The sequence below is a fragment of the Eurypyga helias genome, unplaced genomic scaffold (assembly GCF_000690775.1).
Source record: "Eurypyga helias isolate BGI_N326 unplaced genomic scaffold, ASM69077v1 scaffold25237, whole genome shotgun sequence".
In the NCBI taxonomy this organism is placed as follows: Eukaryota; Metazoa; Chordata; class Aves; order Eurypygiformes; family Eurypygidae; genus Eurypyga; species Eurypyga helias.
The window spans coordinates 22182-38923 of record NW_010264066.1 but is presented as its reverse complement, the minus strand read 5'-3'; the positions used below and the strand labels follow the sequence as shown (position 1 = coordinate 38923).

Genomic DNA, 16742 nt, shown 5'->3' with positions numbered 1-16742 from the left:
CATGTCACTAACAAAGATGTTGAACTGGTTCCAGTATATCTGATACAGTGACAAAGGAGATGGCTGGGTACTTGTTACAGCTGGGAAAGCTCAGTGATAGTACCAGTGTGATCCAGCTAAGGAATAGGCACAAATCTGGAAAGGCTCACTTGTGCCTTGCTCCTGTACATTATTAATTTAAGTGTCTATAGTGTGTTGGCTAGACATGGTCACCTCCTCAACGATATGACAGGCTGGTGTGAGCATCACTGCAGTGGCTTCATTCTTCGCAGGAACTTTATCGGGGAATGAACTGTCTTCGTGACAGGCTGAACTTGCCTGAGTTGTCTTGCTGTTAGTGCTTTTGTAGTAACATTTTGCAAAAGAAGTTTGGTGGTGGTGTTTTATTTTTTTTAAGACAACTGAACTGTGTGTGTTATTGGAAGACTTTTATTACATGCTGAAGTTCAGACTTAACCCTGAATTACTATTAAAAGTGGATACTTAACATGTTTATTTTCTCTTTCTAGCCAAGGTACGAGTGTCTAGAATGTCCAGGCATGCACAACAGCTTAGAGACCATGATACAAATCCATGTATAGCGGTAAGATTATCAAATTGGGGTTTCTGTTTGTACGTTTGTGTTAAGTAATGCAACTTCTAGAGGATTTTTTTTTTAATGGATAACATTCTTATAAGTTTCTTAAAGAGTCTAAACATGGGAAAAGCTGAAAGTTATCAGTTATATTAAGTGTGAAATAAAAGTATTTACTCATAAATAAGAATAGTAAACTTATAGCAATCTCTTCTGTTTTCTGTCCTTAAAACCAGAGCCTGAAATCCTGGTTAGACAAGCTTGGTTGATTTTTAAAAGTGTTTTGTGGGTTATACCGAGCATCTTCATAAACAAGTATTCTGTGGACTCTATCCTTACTATTTAAAGGGTACTAATGTCTGTTATCTCTACATGAAGTCATTGCTGATTATCTGTTGTGATAGATGTTCCTCTGCTCTCTTTGATAGTATTCTTTCATCTGAGAAGCTGTCTCCTATCTTCATAGATATTCTGGGACTTGTTAAAATTTTTAGACACTGAGTACAGTAACTTCCCTCAGCTCTGAAGTATGTTTTCCCTGTTAAAGGAAACAGATGCCTCTCTAAAATGTATGGATGACAACAACTCTAACAAGGTTATGTGTACTGATTACTTTTTGAAATACAAAAACTGCAGGAAGTTCTGGGTAAGCTCAGCAGACTTTGTAAATTTTACTCCATGCTTTGCTTTAAGTATGTTACTTCTGACACAATGCTTTCTGAACTCGTCAGACTTAGCTAGTGCTGACTGCTACTGGGTTTGGTGATTAAACAGGCCTGGGTATTCTCAGTATATGTTGCTGGAAGGCTTAAGCAGGTGCACATCAAAGTACTTCACTTGGTTCTCCTAAGTTCATGCTCCTAGACTGTGAGTGTTCTTGCAGTACCTGACGTGTTTCACCCTGAATTTGAGTCAGGTATTTCCAGTAATAAGTTCTGGTTTAAATAGATACAGTGAAAGAAAATCTGATGTGAGTTAAGTTCATCTGTTTTTCCATTGGCTTGGTTGATGTTTACTTTAAGATAAAGCTTAGGAAGAGTTCATTCTTGCTTGGTGGTGTCCTTATTTCCTTCTTTCTTGTGGTAGAAAAGTATCATGAGGAACTATGTGCAGTCAAACTGTTCTCTGCTGTTTTCTTCCTTATGCCGTGGTAGTAAAGAGTCTTTTAGCTTGGCCTTTAAATACTTGTGTAAACTACAAAAAACTATTTACAGTCAACTGCACATCAACCTGATATAGTATAATGGGAATACTGTAATTTCACTGTCTGCAGCAAGGTGAACTATCAGATAACTAAATGTACTAGTATTTAATTAAAGCTATCAGCTAATCAGAGTATCTGGGTATCTTGATGTATCAAGAGTACTTATATTAAAGAATCTTATTCACTCAGAGGCAGAGACATCTGAGAAAGCTGTGTTCTTATGGTCACTTTCTTCTGTTTTTCAGCATGACATCATGATGCAGAGGAGAAGAAATGGTGTGAAACCAGAGATGCCCTCAGCAGAAGAGAGAAGAAAAATGTTGGAATCAATGGGGACACCCTACTGACTAGAAACTTGAATTGATTGACTGTTTTCACTGTACATATGAAGACTTATCAGCAACGAGTTGCCTTTTTATGAACTGGATGTCGCAGTTGTCATATTTTGGATTAAAATGGGCTCTTAAATTTTGAAATGTGTGAGCTTTCTAGGATAGAACTTCTTGGTTTTATTCATACTCCCTGTCATGGGAACTTGGCCTCTCACTGGAAGACATGGGTATCAACACAACTTATGTCTAGACATATTGGAAGTAGGAACTAACTTGCTGCGAAATGCTAAATTTAATGGGACTCGCAGAAAGTCTGTTTGAAAAGGGGCTGTTGAGTGGTGCGGTGTAGTTCTAAGGATGGAGAAGTTTGAGAGACTGTTATGTGCAACATGTTTTTTGTATCCAGCTGTTCTGCCCAATAGCATGGATTTATCATGTGTGATCTTACCACTGTTTTCACAGGAATTGTATTGTGTCCCTGGTTTAAATAAGACTGTTGGTGAACTAAAATCCCAAATCCCAAGCTTGGTGCTAGTTCTGCCACTGTGACATCTGTTAGTTCTGCCATCAGTGACAGCAGAATCTTACAATAAATCAGATCTGCAAGCTTTGCTTGTTACAAGGTTAGAGAGGTTGATGAAGATAGAACTGAACTCGCCAGGTCTGAACTGAATAGTACCGTCTGTGGATAGTAAATAGATACTTCGCTGGGGGTTGGGGAGATGACGGCTTGTAGACATGTAAACATATACTCTGAGTGACATGGCAGGTTTAACTATAGTACATCTATCTAAGACTTTCTGGACAGCTGAAACGCTGGGTTTGGAAATGCTTACTCATACAAGACTACAAAGCTCCGTTTGAACAGGTACTCTAGTCTTACGTAAGGTTGATCCTTAACTAAACTGAACAACTAACAAGTGTGAACAGGTTGCCGTCTAGTGGAAACACTGTTTTGTTTTTACCTCTGATACCTTCTGGTGTCCTGGCTTAAAAGTTGCACCCTGTGGTAAAACTGAAAAACCACTGTCATGAGCTCTGGTTCCGTGTGAAGTCCTTCAGTCCTTCTGCGATCCAGTTGGCAGAACTCTGGCTGACCTCATGGAGGATGGTGTAAAAGTGTCTCTCTATTTAGACTGTTTTGGAAAGACTCATGGCTTCCTGTTTCTTCTTCTGTCTGGCTTGTCTGGTTTCTTTCCACTGGAGGCCTATTTCTATGCTTAGTGGGATTTTTATGCTGCTTCCACCTTCTCCCTTGTTATTTGACCTGACTAGTAGCTAATGGAGATCTACTTTTCCTTCTCTTCTTTCTGTCTGTTTCTTTCATGCCTGAGTGTTGAAATGGATTGACCTTTCTGTTGTTGGAATGAGTGTGTAACACTCTGCCTTTTGAGTATGCAGTTCTCTGAGTGTAGCTGTGCAGCCTCCAAGCCATGTCACAAGTTCTCTAGGCAGTTCCTTGCAAGGGAAATAGACTTTCTTCAATCAAGATCTTCACATTCTTTATTTTAAATTAATTTCTCTGCACTTAAAATCCAAATTTGCTGACTTTGTGTGTATGGAACAGAGAAGAAACTTTCTTTGTAGATGCAAAAGCTGTTTCTTGTTCACCACCTTCTTCCAGTACCTTCCTCCATACCAGCCTTCCTTTTTTTTTCTCTCCTCCACTTGGCACCAATTCCTTTTTACTGATTTGAGCATTTTAGTCTGGTACTATTCCAACTGTGTGTTTTCTAGTAGCTTTGTGTCTCTGATCAAAATGATGTCGACCTGCAATGACTTTTGAACACAGCTTCTCTTTAATGTCTTGTGTTCTCCATTCTCCTCCTCTCAGAGGAGAACTCCTCGCTTTCATTAGTCAAACTTAGCCATAATACTTCCTCCTTGGCCTTGCCTCTGGTTGTTTTTCCTGTTCAGTGGCAGTTTTGGGGTAGCTGATTGTCCCCTTTTCCTTAGGGCTCTGTCTGGATTATTTGGGGTTTGCTGCTTTGCTTGTCTAAGGGCACCTTCTCTCCTACTTGGCACAGGTTTGTCATTTGGCGCCTCTGCTGTATCTTTGGGCATGCTCTTTGCTCCAAGGGCTTTAGCTACTATTCTAGTGCTTGCTGTTTTCCTGTTGCTGTGATCTTCTTTTCTGGGCTCACACTAAAGTCTACTGCATCTTTTAGTTCTATGACAAAACCCAGCATCTCCTCTTGATACGATTATGCCAATTCTGCCTTGCATAAGCTTAAGTCACGTAAAGTCACCTCATCTATCCTGGGTTTTCCTCTCAAGTTTTGAGTGTAGAAATGCCCTTTCTCCTAGGTTAATTGTTGCATTTACAATTTTTTCCTGCCAGTATTTACTTGGGAAGCTTCCGGTGGTTTTGTTTTCTTTTAAAGGATGATTGACTTCTCTTTAAACTTCAATAGATACCCTGTACTGCTTTGTTAGTGTTTGTAAAGAACTAGTACTGGGCTTCATAAAGACAGAAAAGGAGATGCATTCCCTGTTTTTGGGTATCAAACAGTGCAAAGATTTGGGATCATGGGACCAGCTAAGGCACATGGAATGCAAGAACAGCTTTCCAATATTAGACTTCATGATCATCAGTGGATGTACATGGTAAGCCTCCTGCATGACAAAAATGAGTGTGTAGTGAAGAACTGAAGGCTATTTAACCACTGACCTTGTGGTTTTAATTCAGGTAATCAGCCATCCATGATAAGGAATGCCATTTATTCAATTTTTTCCATCACATATGCTTTACAGTCACTGTTAAAGAAAACCAACTTTATGAAGAGTCTTGGAAAGCAAGAAGTTTTCTTCCTCGTGTCATAATGCCTCTCGAGTGTAATCCATTAGTTAAGTCTTGAGGTTTCACTGTTTCCACCCCTCCCTCACTGGATGTTGCTGCTCGTGCTTTCACAGCTGAAGCTCCGGAGTGGTAAGTTACGACAGCTAAAACATAGGCTGAACTGGTTGGGTTTTGCCATTAATTTTTGTAGCGTGATTAGCACCCTATGAGGCAAAGGTAGTGGGCTCTTCCTCACACCTGAGAACTTGTATTCCACACCTCAGTGAAACACAGGTAAGCTGTAGCCTGCCACTCTCACTGGGCTGAATTCTTAGTTTTGCGCTAGCACGCTTTTGTGTGCTGACCCAGGGAACATAACACAATGGACTAATTCAGAAGCAGAGAAGAGACTTGTGGGTTTTGTTTTGCTGAATAAGTGTAATTCTTCATTTTGCTTGTGGTACAAGGACTGGATCTGGACAGTGGCACTAGTGTTTCATTTTTTTTGTTTGACAGCTGGATGGTGCTGTTGCACAACAGACTATGAAAACAGAGTCACTCCACCCACTACTGGCTCTTTAGAGCTCTTTTAGCTTCTTCCCGTAGAGATAGCAGAATTCATGCAGGAGAAAGGGATGATTTGGTGCTGCCTCTACACAGTAAACAGAAGAGGAGGAGAAGAGTCTAAATTGCTGCTGAAAGTTTCTGTGCAACCTGAGCAGCTTTGTAATACGGTCCTTGAAAGAGAGTTTTTCACTGTGGTCATTTCATTGCAGCAGCCACAGGTGCTCTGCCAGGCACAGGTGAATATCCAGACTGTACATTTTACCATCTTTTCTCATTACCCTACAGCGCAAGGACTTTTTATTTGGTGCTGGAAGCTTTCTTCTGCCACAACTGGGATGAGTCTGTGCTCTTTAAGGTGTTAGAAGAAAGTTTTCGGGACTCTAGGACCTAGGTGACCTCTTTGGGTTTAACAGCTGAAGCTTTAAAGGGCAGGCAGTTGCATATGCTGCAGCTCCAAGACCATTTCATGGTCTCTAGTAAGACTTGTGCACTTGTGTGACCATATGGGGAGGTTTCCCTAAAACTGCTGCACAACAGGTAGGATAAATTCAGATTATACAAAGTTACTCTGACAATGTTTTTGGAGGCAGCCCTTAACTCATGCTAAAAGTATTTGCATCTTCAAAATCAGTCTTCCAAAATAGCTATGAAGAAAAAAGTAGTTGTAGTATGAAAAACATTGGGAAGAATAGTACACTATTGAAGGCTTTTATTCTCTTGCAAGAATTTGAGGCAACTGTAGGAAATAGTTCCATAAGTGTTGTATGAAAAACATTGGGAAGAATAGTACACTATTGAAGGCTTTTATTCTCTTGCAAGAATTTGCAAGAGAATTTTCCTACAGGCAACTGTAGGAAATAGTTCGATAAGTGTTAAAGTAGTAAAAAGTAAAAAAGCATATTACTCGGAGCTTTTTAGTTTTTATTGCAGCCTATTTGATACTAATAATGAAATCTATACTGACTAAATGCAGTGGGTCATTAAAATAAAACCTTAGTATTTTTTTTACTAACCAGATTTTGAATAAGTAATTTCTCTCTATCCCTTAGGTTTCTACCTTGATGCTTCTTATCTCAATCCTTTTGTGAGGATTTTCAGTTTTAAAGCCTTCAGTGTAACAGCCCTTAATTGAGAGATGATTACGTTCCTTTTGACAACTGAGTACAGATAACTTGAAATTCCTTTGCAACCAGGCTGAGAGAGTTGGGCTTGTTCAGCCTGGAGAAGAGAAGGCTCTGGGGACACCTTATAGCACCTTCCAGTACCTGAAGGTGGCTACAAGGAAGCTGGGGGGAACTTTTTACAAGGGCCTGTAGTGACAGGACAAGGGGGAGTGGGATTAAATTGAAAGCGGGGAGGTTTAGATTGGATGTAAGGAAAAAATTCCTCACTGAGGGTATGTGTATCTACGTAAAATGCTAATGAGGTAGCTAGTGGAAGCAGGTCCTTACATGTGTTTAAAGTTCTGGTAGCCCTTTCTCAGAAAGGTTTCCAGTCTCACTTGTATGGAGGTGCATCATGTTTAATTCAGGCTGTCAGCTCCTTGAGCAGCAACCTGCCACTTCCTATTAGCCCATAGAATGCTGTACACAGCTGCGGCACTGGAGGAACAGTAGTTGCTTAGACTGAGAGCTATGACAGATGTTCATATCTTTCTGATGCTGAAGTCATGTGGCAGATGGCCTAAATTTTACTAGCACTTCCTTCCCTAGAATCTCTCTTCTGAGGAGAGACGTGAGGGCCACTTAATCTGAAACGCTTCCTCATGCTGCTGTCTGTGGGAGTAATTCCTTAACTTACTACATAGTATCTAACAAAATCAGACAAATTAGGTGGTATGGATCTACCATCAACAGGACAGAGGTTTCTTTTGGTGGTGGTATTTAAACCTAATCAAATCTTAATTGCCAGTGAAGTTAGGCATACATCTTATTTTTCCAAAGAACGTTCTTTTAAAATTAACTTGGAGAATTGTTTTCTGTATCTAGGCTTTTTCCCCTTTTGCAAAGTAAATTGTGATATTTGCATTAACTTCTAGGTCCTTTATACCCCAAAGGATTATTCATCTTCACAGCCCAGCCTACTTCAGGGGCTGCATGGGTTTTTTCCAACATCCAGTTTGAGCAGATGCTGCCTGGATCCCCATCCCCAATCTATCTGAATCTCTCTAGAGCTACTCAGCAACCTGTTGATTGTGTTTTGGAGTCTTTTAACAAACACTGATTGCTGGTGAATTAGGCTTTGCGTTGCATTGCACTCTTCCAGTCGTGCCTCTCAGAAGTGCCACTGCCCTTGGGCTACCGCTTTACCTCTTTTACTTTGATGAGCAGCTAGTGCTGCAATCCCGTCCTGATGTTGAAGCAACTTTGGCAGAACAGAGACTTGAAACTAGAACGAAAGTTGCTTGATCCCTGCTATTTTCTTTAACATTGTTTTCATTTTCAATTTTGAAAACATCTTGCCTTCTCTTTCTCTGTCTTCTTGGTCACATCAGTGGATCCAAGCTACGAGCCGCCTTTTGAAGCTGCTAAGTAGCAAACACTTTCTGTTCATGCCAGTCTCTTATTTTACCTGGAAAATGTGTTTACCTTTCTATGGCAAACATTACCACAAGTATCACCTTTTTTACCTTTTTCTGTGCTACATAATTTTTTCTCTTCTAGCAAAGAGGTAGTCTGATACCTAACATCCTCAGTGAGACAGAAATGCATATATCTGACTACCTGTTCTCTGTTTCTATCTCATGGCTCAGTACTTTAAATTTACACCTTCTCAATATACTTTTTTTTTCCTTAAAGGTTTTTCAATTCAACCTTTGCTTTTTGGAAGGATGCTGTTAAATTCCTGTACTACTTCAGCACCTAACTGTGCCATGTTTGTTTTGTTTTGGGTTTATACTTCATGTGACTGTTCCCTGGCACAAAACCTGTCCTTTGTGCCAGGGAATAACAATATCACCCATTGCCCCGTAAAATAAGAATAATCAACCTCAGTCATTGCAAAACACTTCACGGGTGCAATGGGTCAGTAGATTTAAAATGGAAAGTTATATATCAACAGAACAAAAAGTTTTTACAAAAGTAATCCTCTTTAAATTTACTGGAAGGGATGAAAATAAAAGATTTCTCCTAACTGCTTTTAAGTAAAAGAAAGCTGTATGATGGTGAAAATAGCTGCAGACTATACAGTTTGGGAACTGTATGGGTTGCAGGTCTGATTTTTGTTTTATATGCATACAACAAAATTGGTTTAGTGTCTGTCAAAAATCAGTGTTCTGTGTCTAGATAATACTGTACTGTAATATCAGTGGGTCAAAAACTGCGCTCCAGAGTTGTTTCAAAATGGAAAACAAGTCTTATTATTGCAAAATGAATAAGACTATATATAATGACAAAGATTATGCTCAGGATAGAAAATATGTACTCACTGAATATACTAATAGCAATTCACAGCTGTAAGACAAAGTTAGGCTAATAGTAGAATCACAGAATGGTTTGGGTTGGAAGGGACCTTAAAGACCATCTAGTTCCAACCCCCCTGCCATGGGCAGGGACACCTTCCACTAGACCAGGTTGCTCAAAGCCTCATCCAGCCTGGCCTTGAACACTTCCAGGGATGGGGCATCCACAGCTTCTCTGGGCAACCTGTTCCAATGCCTCACCACCCTCTCTGGGAAGAACTTCTTCCTGATAACTCATCTAAACCTCCCCACTTTCAATTTAAACCCGTTACCCCTTGTCCTGTCGCTACAGGCCCTTGTAAAAAGTCCCCCCCAGCTTCCTTGTAGCCCCTTCAGGTACTGGAAGGGGCTGTAAGGTCTCCCCAGAGCCTCCTCCATGCAAAATAAGGGGCATCAGCTCTAACTAAAACAGTCATAAGCATGTGAAGAATCTAAACATTTTAAATTGATGATAAAAGATGGCAATTGCATTTTCAAGAAAAAATTTGCAATGTTTTCACAGGAATAGACTGCTGGTAATTAATTCTTTTTTTTCTGTGCCACATGTGAATCTGAAGATATTTCTTTCCTTGAAACATGTAGAAGAACCCTGAGCAGTCCTTGGTTTTGGAGTCGTATGCAACTCCTAAGTGATCAGTGAATGTGACTGCATACAAAAAGTAGGGTGACAGGGAGTTTTGTGGTATTTTCTCCTGACTTTTCTTCAATAGTGGAATTGAAGGAAGCTGCTGTGCTGGAGTATGTTGGCAATTCACTGCTTGTTTCAAGTAATGAGGGAATGAAGATAAGGGACAGATTCTAAAGTAAGGTGTGCACTATGAATTTGCCATATCCTGTAGTGTCAGTCTTCAGTACTTCAGATCTAGGTTTTCTAGGGATGAATGGATTCAACAGATGTTACTGATAGTCTAAGAAATATGGTGTTTTAATATTTTTCTATTTGACAGATAAACAAAACCAGTTCCTGAAGTTAAAGATGATGGTTTAAGATCTTGGGCTGGTCCTATACAGGGTGGAAGAACTGCTTTGACTCTCAGACTTAAAATGTAGATCCCTAAGGACCTTTTCACCTGTTGGCTCTCTCTGTATTCAGTCAGCTAGAGCCTGTGGGTGCCAAACACTTTGGTGTCAGATGTCCCTAATGCTTCATGTTGTGCTTTGCACTTCAGTACTGGCAATGCTGATGAACTGGGTATTTGTCTCTAACTCAGCACTGCTGGAATTTATGGAATAAGCTTTTATCATAGAATTCTTCTGGTTGGAAAAGACCTTTAATATCATGGAGTCCAACTGTCAACCCAGCACTGCCCAGTCTACCCTAAACCCTGTCCCTAAGCACCACATCAATTAATCTCTTAAATATCTCTCAGGATGGTGACTCCACCACCTCCCTGGGCAGCCTGTTCCAATGTCTGATTATGCTTTTTGTGGGGAAGGTTTTTTTTCTACTATCACATCTGAACCTCCCCTCATGCAGCTTGAGGCCATTGCCTCTTGTCCTGTCACTTGGGAGAGGAGACCAAGTCCCACTTCTGCAACCTCCTTTCAAGTAGTTGTAGAGAGCGATCAGGTCTCCCCTGAGCCTCCTCCTCTCCAGGCTAAACAACCCCAGCTCCCTCAGCTGCTCCTCACAGGACTTGTGCTCCAGACCCTTCCCCAGCTCCGTTGCTCTTCCCTGGAGATGCTCCAGCACCTCAGTGTCTTTCTTGCAGTGAGGGGCCCAAAACTGAGCACAGGAGTCGAGCTGTGGCCTCACCAGTGCCCAGTTCAGGGGGACAATCACTTCCCTAGTCCAGCTGCCCACACTGCCAGGATGCTATTGCCCACCTGGGCACTCTGCTGGCTCACATTCAGCCGGCTGTCAACCAACACCCTGAGGTCCTTTTCCACTGGGCAGCTTTCCAGTCACTCTTCTCCATTTCACTCCATCAGCCCTGGGGAGAGATTGTGAAGCCTCCTAGCTTGTGGGGGAGCAGTAGGAAACTTACTTTTCTGTAGTGTGTTACTCGTGTGATCATATTTTTGGTGATTCCCTTTAGCAATTGCTGTTCCATGTTCCTTGCTCCTGCCTTCCAGCTGGTGGCTCTCTGTGATTCCCACATCCAACATCAGTGTAGGGCTCTAGCCTGGGCTGTGTAACCAGCTGCCAGGTAGTGAAAGGAAGGTGAGGAGAAAGGGAGGACCAGTGCTTTTCAGCCCAGCTGGACCCCATGGCACTTCACTGCAGCCCTGTTTGTGCCCCTGGGTTGGAAGGGATGATGCAGGGATGTCTGTGAGCAGCAAAAGGCAGGGAGCAAATGCTGAAGCCGGAGCTGCTATCGCAGGTCAAGCAAGGCTTTCTGAGGTATTGAGAGCTGCGAGTACCCAAGGACTCTGATTCTCGAGGTGGCAGGCAGCTAAAAGCAGATAAAACCTAAAGGAGCCATGACTTTCTAGCATCTCTGGCTGGGCAGTTTAAATGGTCTTCTTGTCAGTGTGCCAGTCTTCTCAGCCCTCCTAGATGTGATCACGTTGCAATTAAGCGCTGTGAGCACATGTGTATGAGGGGCAGAAAAGCACCGAAAAGGCTCACCAGTAGGTTTTACCTACCGCTGCGTTAAAAGCAGTTTTCAGGTTTCTGCCCTTAAAATTTAAATGTTCAGAACCCCGAGAACCAATTATGTTAATAAATACTTTAACACCTCAGCTCTTTTAGAGCTGCTGTGGGACAAGAAGAGTTCACAAAAGGCTTTGGTTCTTTTGCAGCGTAAAAAAAACCTTGCCAGCCAGGAGTTGGCAGAGAACATCAGTATCTCTGTCTCCTCCAGTTGGCAGCTGCAGGAAATCGGCCTGCTGGAAAAGCTACTTTAAAGCTGGATGTTTGCAAACAGCCAGTCATTCCTTGTGTTGGGGAAATCTCATTCTTGGTTTGACCCAAAGCGTGCAGATCTGCCTGATTTTTGTACTGGTCTGGAAATGCAGGCTGCTCGCTTCTGAATGTGTCACTGAGTCATCTGTTGCTGATTATTGCTACCAATTGGCCTCTGTAAAACTGCGAGAGGCTGACACAGTTTCTGAAATCAGAGTAATTTGCTAATTTAAGGTATTAATGGATTAATATTTTTTTTTTGTTTGCATTCTATGTCAGGTCTAGAATTGCTATTCACCTGTAGAGAATGATTTTACGTGCATGTTTTTCCTCATGATTTATTTGCAGACCAGCTTTCACATTGCTAAATTCTGCACCAACACAAGAGAAACAACATTTTCTGTTGACTAAGGGATTAATACTCGTGATAAGATGTTTCTGACACAGGAGGTTCACAGATGTTCTTGCACAAGGTTTTAAAAGGACATTGGACATGTGGCGTTGCAAGAACATTCAGCAAATTTTAGGTAAGCAAATTGACTTGACTTAAACCGCTTTTCATCAGACTAGATGGAGCCAAATCAAGTACTTTGCCAAGATATTTATTTTTATTAGTGCCGTATAATTTGGTGCTGACTAAGCTCACTGGTTCGTGCGGTGACTTGGAGGGAAAGGAGTGGAGTTGGTGGTGTTTGGAGGTTTCCCGCCAAAAGAGGGTGGCTCTGCTGGGAGCGCAGCAGCGCTTACTGCAGACCTGTTCCTCCTCCGGGTTTTTAAAGCTGGCATCAACGCTGTGCTGCACAACCAGTTCCTGAAACTCAGGGGTGGGGGAGGAAAAAAATAATAATTTAAAACAAAAGCCAAAGAAAGGTAAGCTATTTCGTCTGCCCAGGCCACTGCTTCCGTTTCACCGGAGATAAAAACCCAAGGTGGGCTGGAGTAGGAAGCTGTCACCACACCAGGAAGGGTCCTAGGACTCTGGTTCCAGTCTCCCAGTGATTTCTGGGGTTTTTAACAAGGGGAACCATTCACTGTGTTAAATTCACATGCATAAACCCTTTTGTGGGTAGTGAATGCTTTGGCATACACAGAATTCTCCTTTCAAAAGCCCAAATTCAATACAGATTTCAACATTTCTGGCCAGCAAGAGAGCTCTCAGTATCCCCAAAGACTGAGAACCACAGAAGTTGGGCGCTTTTTATAATTAAGTGTGACTTCTCCAAAGAGAGTTGATTGCACCACCAGAAAGGAACATTTTTTTTGCCAGAAATTGCCTCCCTCTTTCACTTTCTCTACTGAAAGATGTGTGTGGGATTCAGGCTATGCTGTATCTTCACAGTGGGTCTTGGATGAGACATTCTGGATCATGTGCTTTGGATTTTGTCCCACACAGAGCCTGTCAGGGAGCTCACAGATAATGTTGACTCCCATGGTATTCAAATGACCTTAAAATGACTTAGTCAAAACAAAAGAAACCAAAAAAAAGGTTATAGCCTTCCTCTCCTCACCTCAAGCCCCTGAAGAGTTGGGTGAAGATCAGATTTCTTTGAGACAGAAGAAAAGGGCTTTGTTTATATTCCCCTTATTAATGTTACAGCAATTAACATGTGCTGCTGTTCTGTCTGTGTGTAAAACACAGCATATTGGACTGCCGGAGTGACCATTTCACACTGTGTTATGAAAGCAGGTCCTTAGCAAGGCTTTTCATAGGGTAAGACATCCACAAGCACTTTGTTTCACTGCGTGTGATTCCACTTAAACCCATCTTCTACCCTCATTACCCAGCACGTGCTGACTATTCCGTTTTGTTAGGTAGAGTTTAATAAGCCTTGATGTTCTATGTTCAATGTTGTTGATGTTCTATGAAATAATCGGACAAAGCAATATTAGATGACACTACAGCCACTGGAATAAGAGTTTTACTAGCAAAGTGAGAGAAATCAATTTTATTTATCAATTTATTCAAATTGATAAATACATTATCAATTATTGATAAATAAATTTATCAATTTATACAAAATTTTATTTTGAAATATTAGTGTCTGGTTGCAAGGGTATCTCTTTGCCAAGTTAACTTTATTTATTTATATAGTCCTTAGGCTGTGCCATCATTTCCTGGTTTCTGAAGCTGGAACAATATTGTTTTTCTTCTTAGCCACCTGTTTTGTTAAAAAGGAGTTTTGATTTGGTTCTTTAAAAATTAGAAGCATATTTTCATTCAACTTTATTTTTCAAGTTTAGCAACTTTGACAACAAGAAAAAAAACTTCTAGAAGCAATTTCTTAAAGAAAACTGGATACTTCAAAATAAATGAAACACCACCAACTAGTTTTCCTTCAATAATCTCATCGTGTTTTAATTTATCTTCTATTTCTTTTAACAGTATTATCCACTAATATAATCCAATAAAGACATTTCAGTCTTTGGGTCCAGAAATTAGTCTTGACTTACTGAGAAACATCTACATTCACACAATGTGTCCTAAGCCTCTGAGCTAGCAATTTACATGCATGTGAATGCTCATTAATTTCACTGCTGGGTCAGAGAAGCTGTTAGCAGCTGTAGGGACTGAGCTGCAGTGTTGATCCTTCTGTGTGACTGAAGTTTACTTCTGTGATAGGGATGAGAAGACAAACTATCAAATACCAGTTACATGTAAGAAAAGGCATTGCTTGTGTCAGGGCGTTTAGGCATTCTTCCAAATGAACCTCAGAATGTCACAGGTTGCTGTAAATGAGACAGCAGCCTTTTGAAATGTTTGCTGACTGCTAAACACCATCAAAGCTGTTTGAGAGCAATCCAGGTGTGACATCCTGCTTATTAGCAGGTGTCATCTGCCCCTAACAACTTACCTGGGGATGTAGCAAATGGCATGGCTGGACATTAGCTTCACCTATAGGCACTGAAAGAAGTGTCCACAACCTCTGGCCAACCCAGCAGAGTTAAAGCATATTTTGATCCAGTAAAGACAGCATATTTTTTTTCTATTCACATAGAATGGTTTGGGTTGGAAGGGACCTTAAAGACCATCTAGTTTCAACCCCCCTGCCATGGGCAATTAGGCTTGTTCAGCCTGGAGAAGAGAAGGCTCTGGGGAGACCTTATAGCACCTTCCAGTAACTGAAGGGGGCTACAAGGAAGCTGGGGGGGACTTTTTACAAGGGCCTGTAGTGACAGGACAAGGGGTAACGGGTTTGAACTGAAAGAGGGTAGATTGAGATTAGGTATCAGGAAGAAATTCTTTCCAGATTGGGTGGTGAGGCACTGGAACAGGTTTCTTAGAGGTGGATGCCCCATCCCGGGAAGTGTTCAGGGCCAGACCAGATGAAGCTTTGAGCAACCTGTTCTAGTGGAGGGTGTCCCAAGAAGCTAGATCATACAACTGGTACTTTTTTTCCTCAGGTACTACAAAAACCTAATTCTTGAGAGAAAAAGAAAAGACATCTGGCAGTAGGTCTCTGCTCCTTGTGTCTACCCTGAATTTTGCCTTGCTATCAAAGACAGCTCAACTTTTATTAACCAAGAGCAGAGAAATGACTTCCAAGTTCCTCGCAAAGACTGCATTCCACCAGCAGCGCTGAAAAAAAAATGATGCAAGGAACAGCAGCTACTGGGCCCTCTGAAGAAGCCATCTCAAACCTTCTTATCAAGACAGGTAGTTGCCCAGGTAAACCTATACCAATGGTCTTATTGTTCAAGCTTCTAGGCCTCATGCATACCCCTAAAAGCCAACCAAACAAAAAACTCCACAACAAAACCTGAGAGGAAACAGCACACATCTAAGTGTATGTCAGTGTTCCTTGCATGTGTATGGTCATGTGCATGTTTTCCCTCTAGTGAAGTAATCACATTTTAGCTCTTGAAACTAAGAAGAGTATTCCCCTCTGCCTTCTCTGAGACCTGTTTAAACTATTTGGATATCTAAGCTAAGTATAATTTGTGAGGATAATTCAAGCAGAATGGAAAAAAATAGTACTTAAGAATATTTGCAGATTTGTTTTGGTGTTTAATAACAGAACTGTGTTTTTGTCTAAAAAAACCACCACCAAACAAAAAACTCTAGAGGAGTGGTTTTATTGCCAGTGTAAAATCTGTCTTTAAAAACAACAACAAAAACCTCCAGACCTAGGCCATAGATAGTTCACTCCTTCAAATAACATTCAGAAGTTCACGTTCACCTGTAGTATCAAAGTTCCCGAGTCATCTAATGGCCAAGTCTGGAGCCTCGATCACCGATGATGTGTTCCATGACAGCACGTGGATGGGGAGCACTGCTGTCTGTGCCCTCTTCATTGTAGACCTGTAGCATCTCCACAGGATTCTTGTGTTGATAGACCCAGGCCCAAACACTGAGTTTCAGGTGAGCTTTCAGAATGGAAAGCTGTGATTTTAGGCAGTGTTTCTTCCCTATGATTCCCTGTGACTGTTGGTCCTCGGTGTGTGTCTCAGGCTATACTCACAGTATGGAAATTCCCAACCACTTGATACTTCTCAAATCCTGACCTTTAATAGTTAATATCACACTCCTGATGTTTTTACACCTTCATTTAAGCTCCTCAAGAACCTGCACCACATGCTAATTTCCCAACTCCTCCTCCTGTCTGGGGAGGTAGGGGCAAAAAAGGAGAAAAGATATGGGGATATCTTGCCTGCACTCATACTTCCTTACAGAAACTGAGCTGATTTGGGAACCTGGAGGCTAGTCCTAGTCTAGTTTTCTTGTCCTGAGGTAAAGCCAAAGTTTGCCTTTCCTTTGAGAAGCCAAGTGGGTCAGTCAACTTCATTCACCCTCACCCTTGATGGTAGGAACTCTTTTCAACCCAGGCTGCATAGTTAGAGTGGAAGTTCAGTGGATGGTCCTTCTCCATGGAAACTACAGATGAAAGTGATTTTTGAGACATATTTTGAGTATAGCCAAGTGTTCTAAAGCATTACAAAGTCTGTGAATTTGCTTTTCCTGTACTGTGGGTTAATGAAT

General features: G+C 41.4%; 1 protein-coding gene across 1 annotated transcript; it reads left to right on the top strand.

Annotated features, from left to right (window-relative positions):
• Nucleotides 1–529: 529 nt before the first annotated feature.
• On the top strand, nucleotides 530–2125 carry CHCHD7 (coiled-coil-helix-coiled-coil-helix domain containing 7). The gene is made up of 3 exons (XM_010156284.1): nucleotides 530–583; nucleotides 1122–1220; nucleotides 2024–2125. Exons 1-3 carry the CDS (start codon nucleotides 530–532, stop codon nucleotides 2123–2125), a joined length of 255 nt encoding a protein of 84 aa, XP_010154586.1.
• Nucleotides 2126–16742: the final 14617 nt, after the last annotated feature.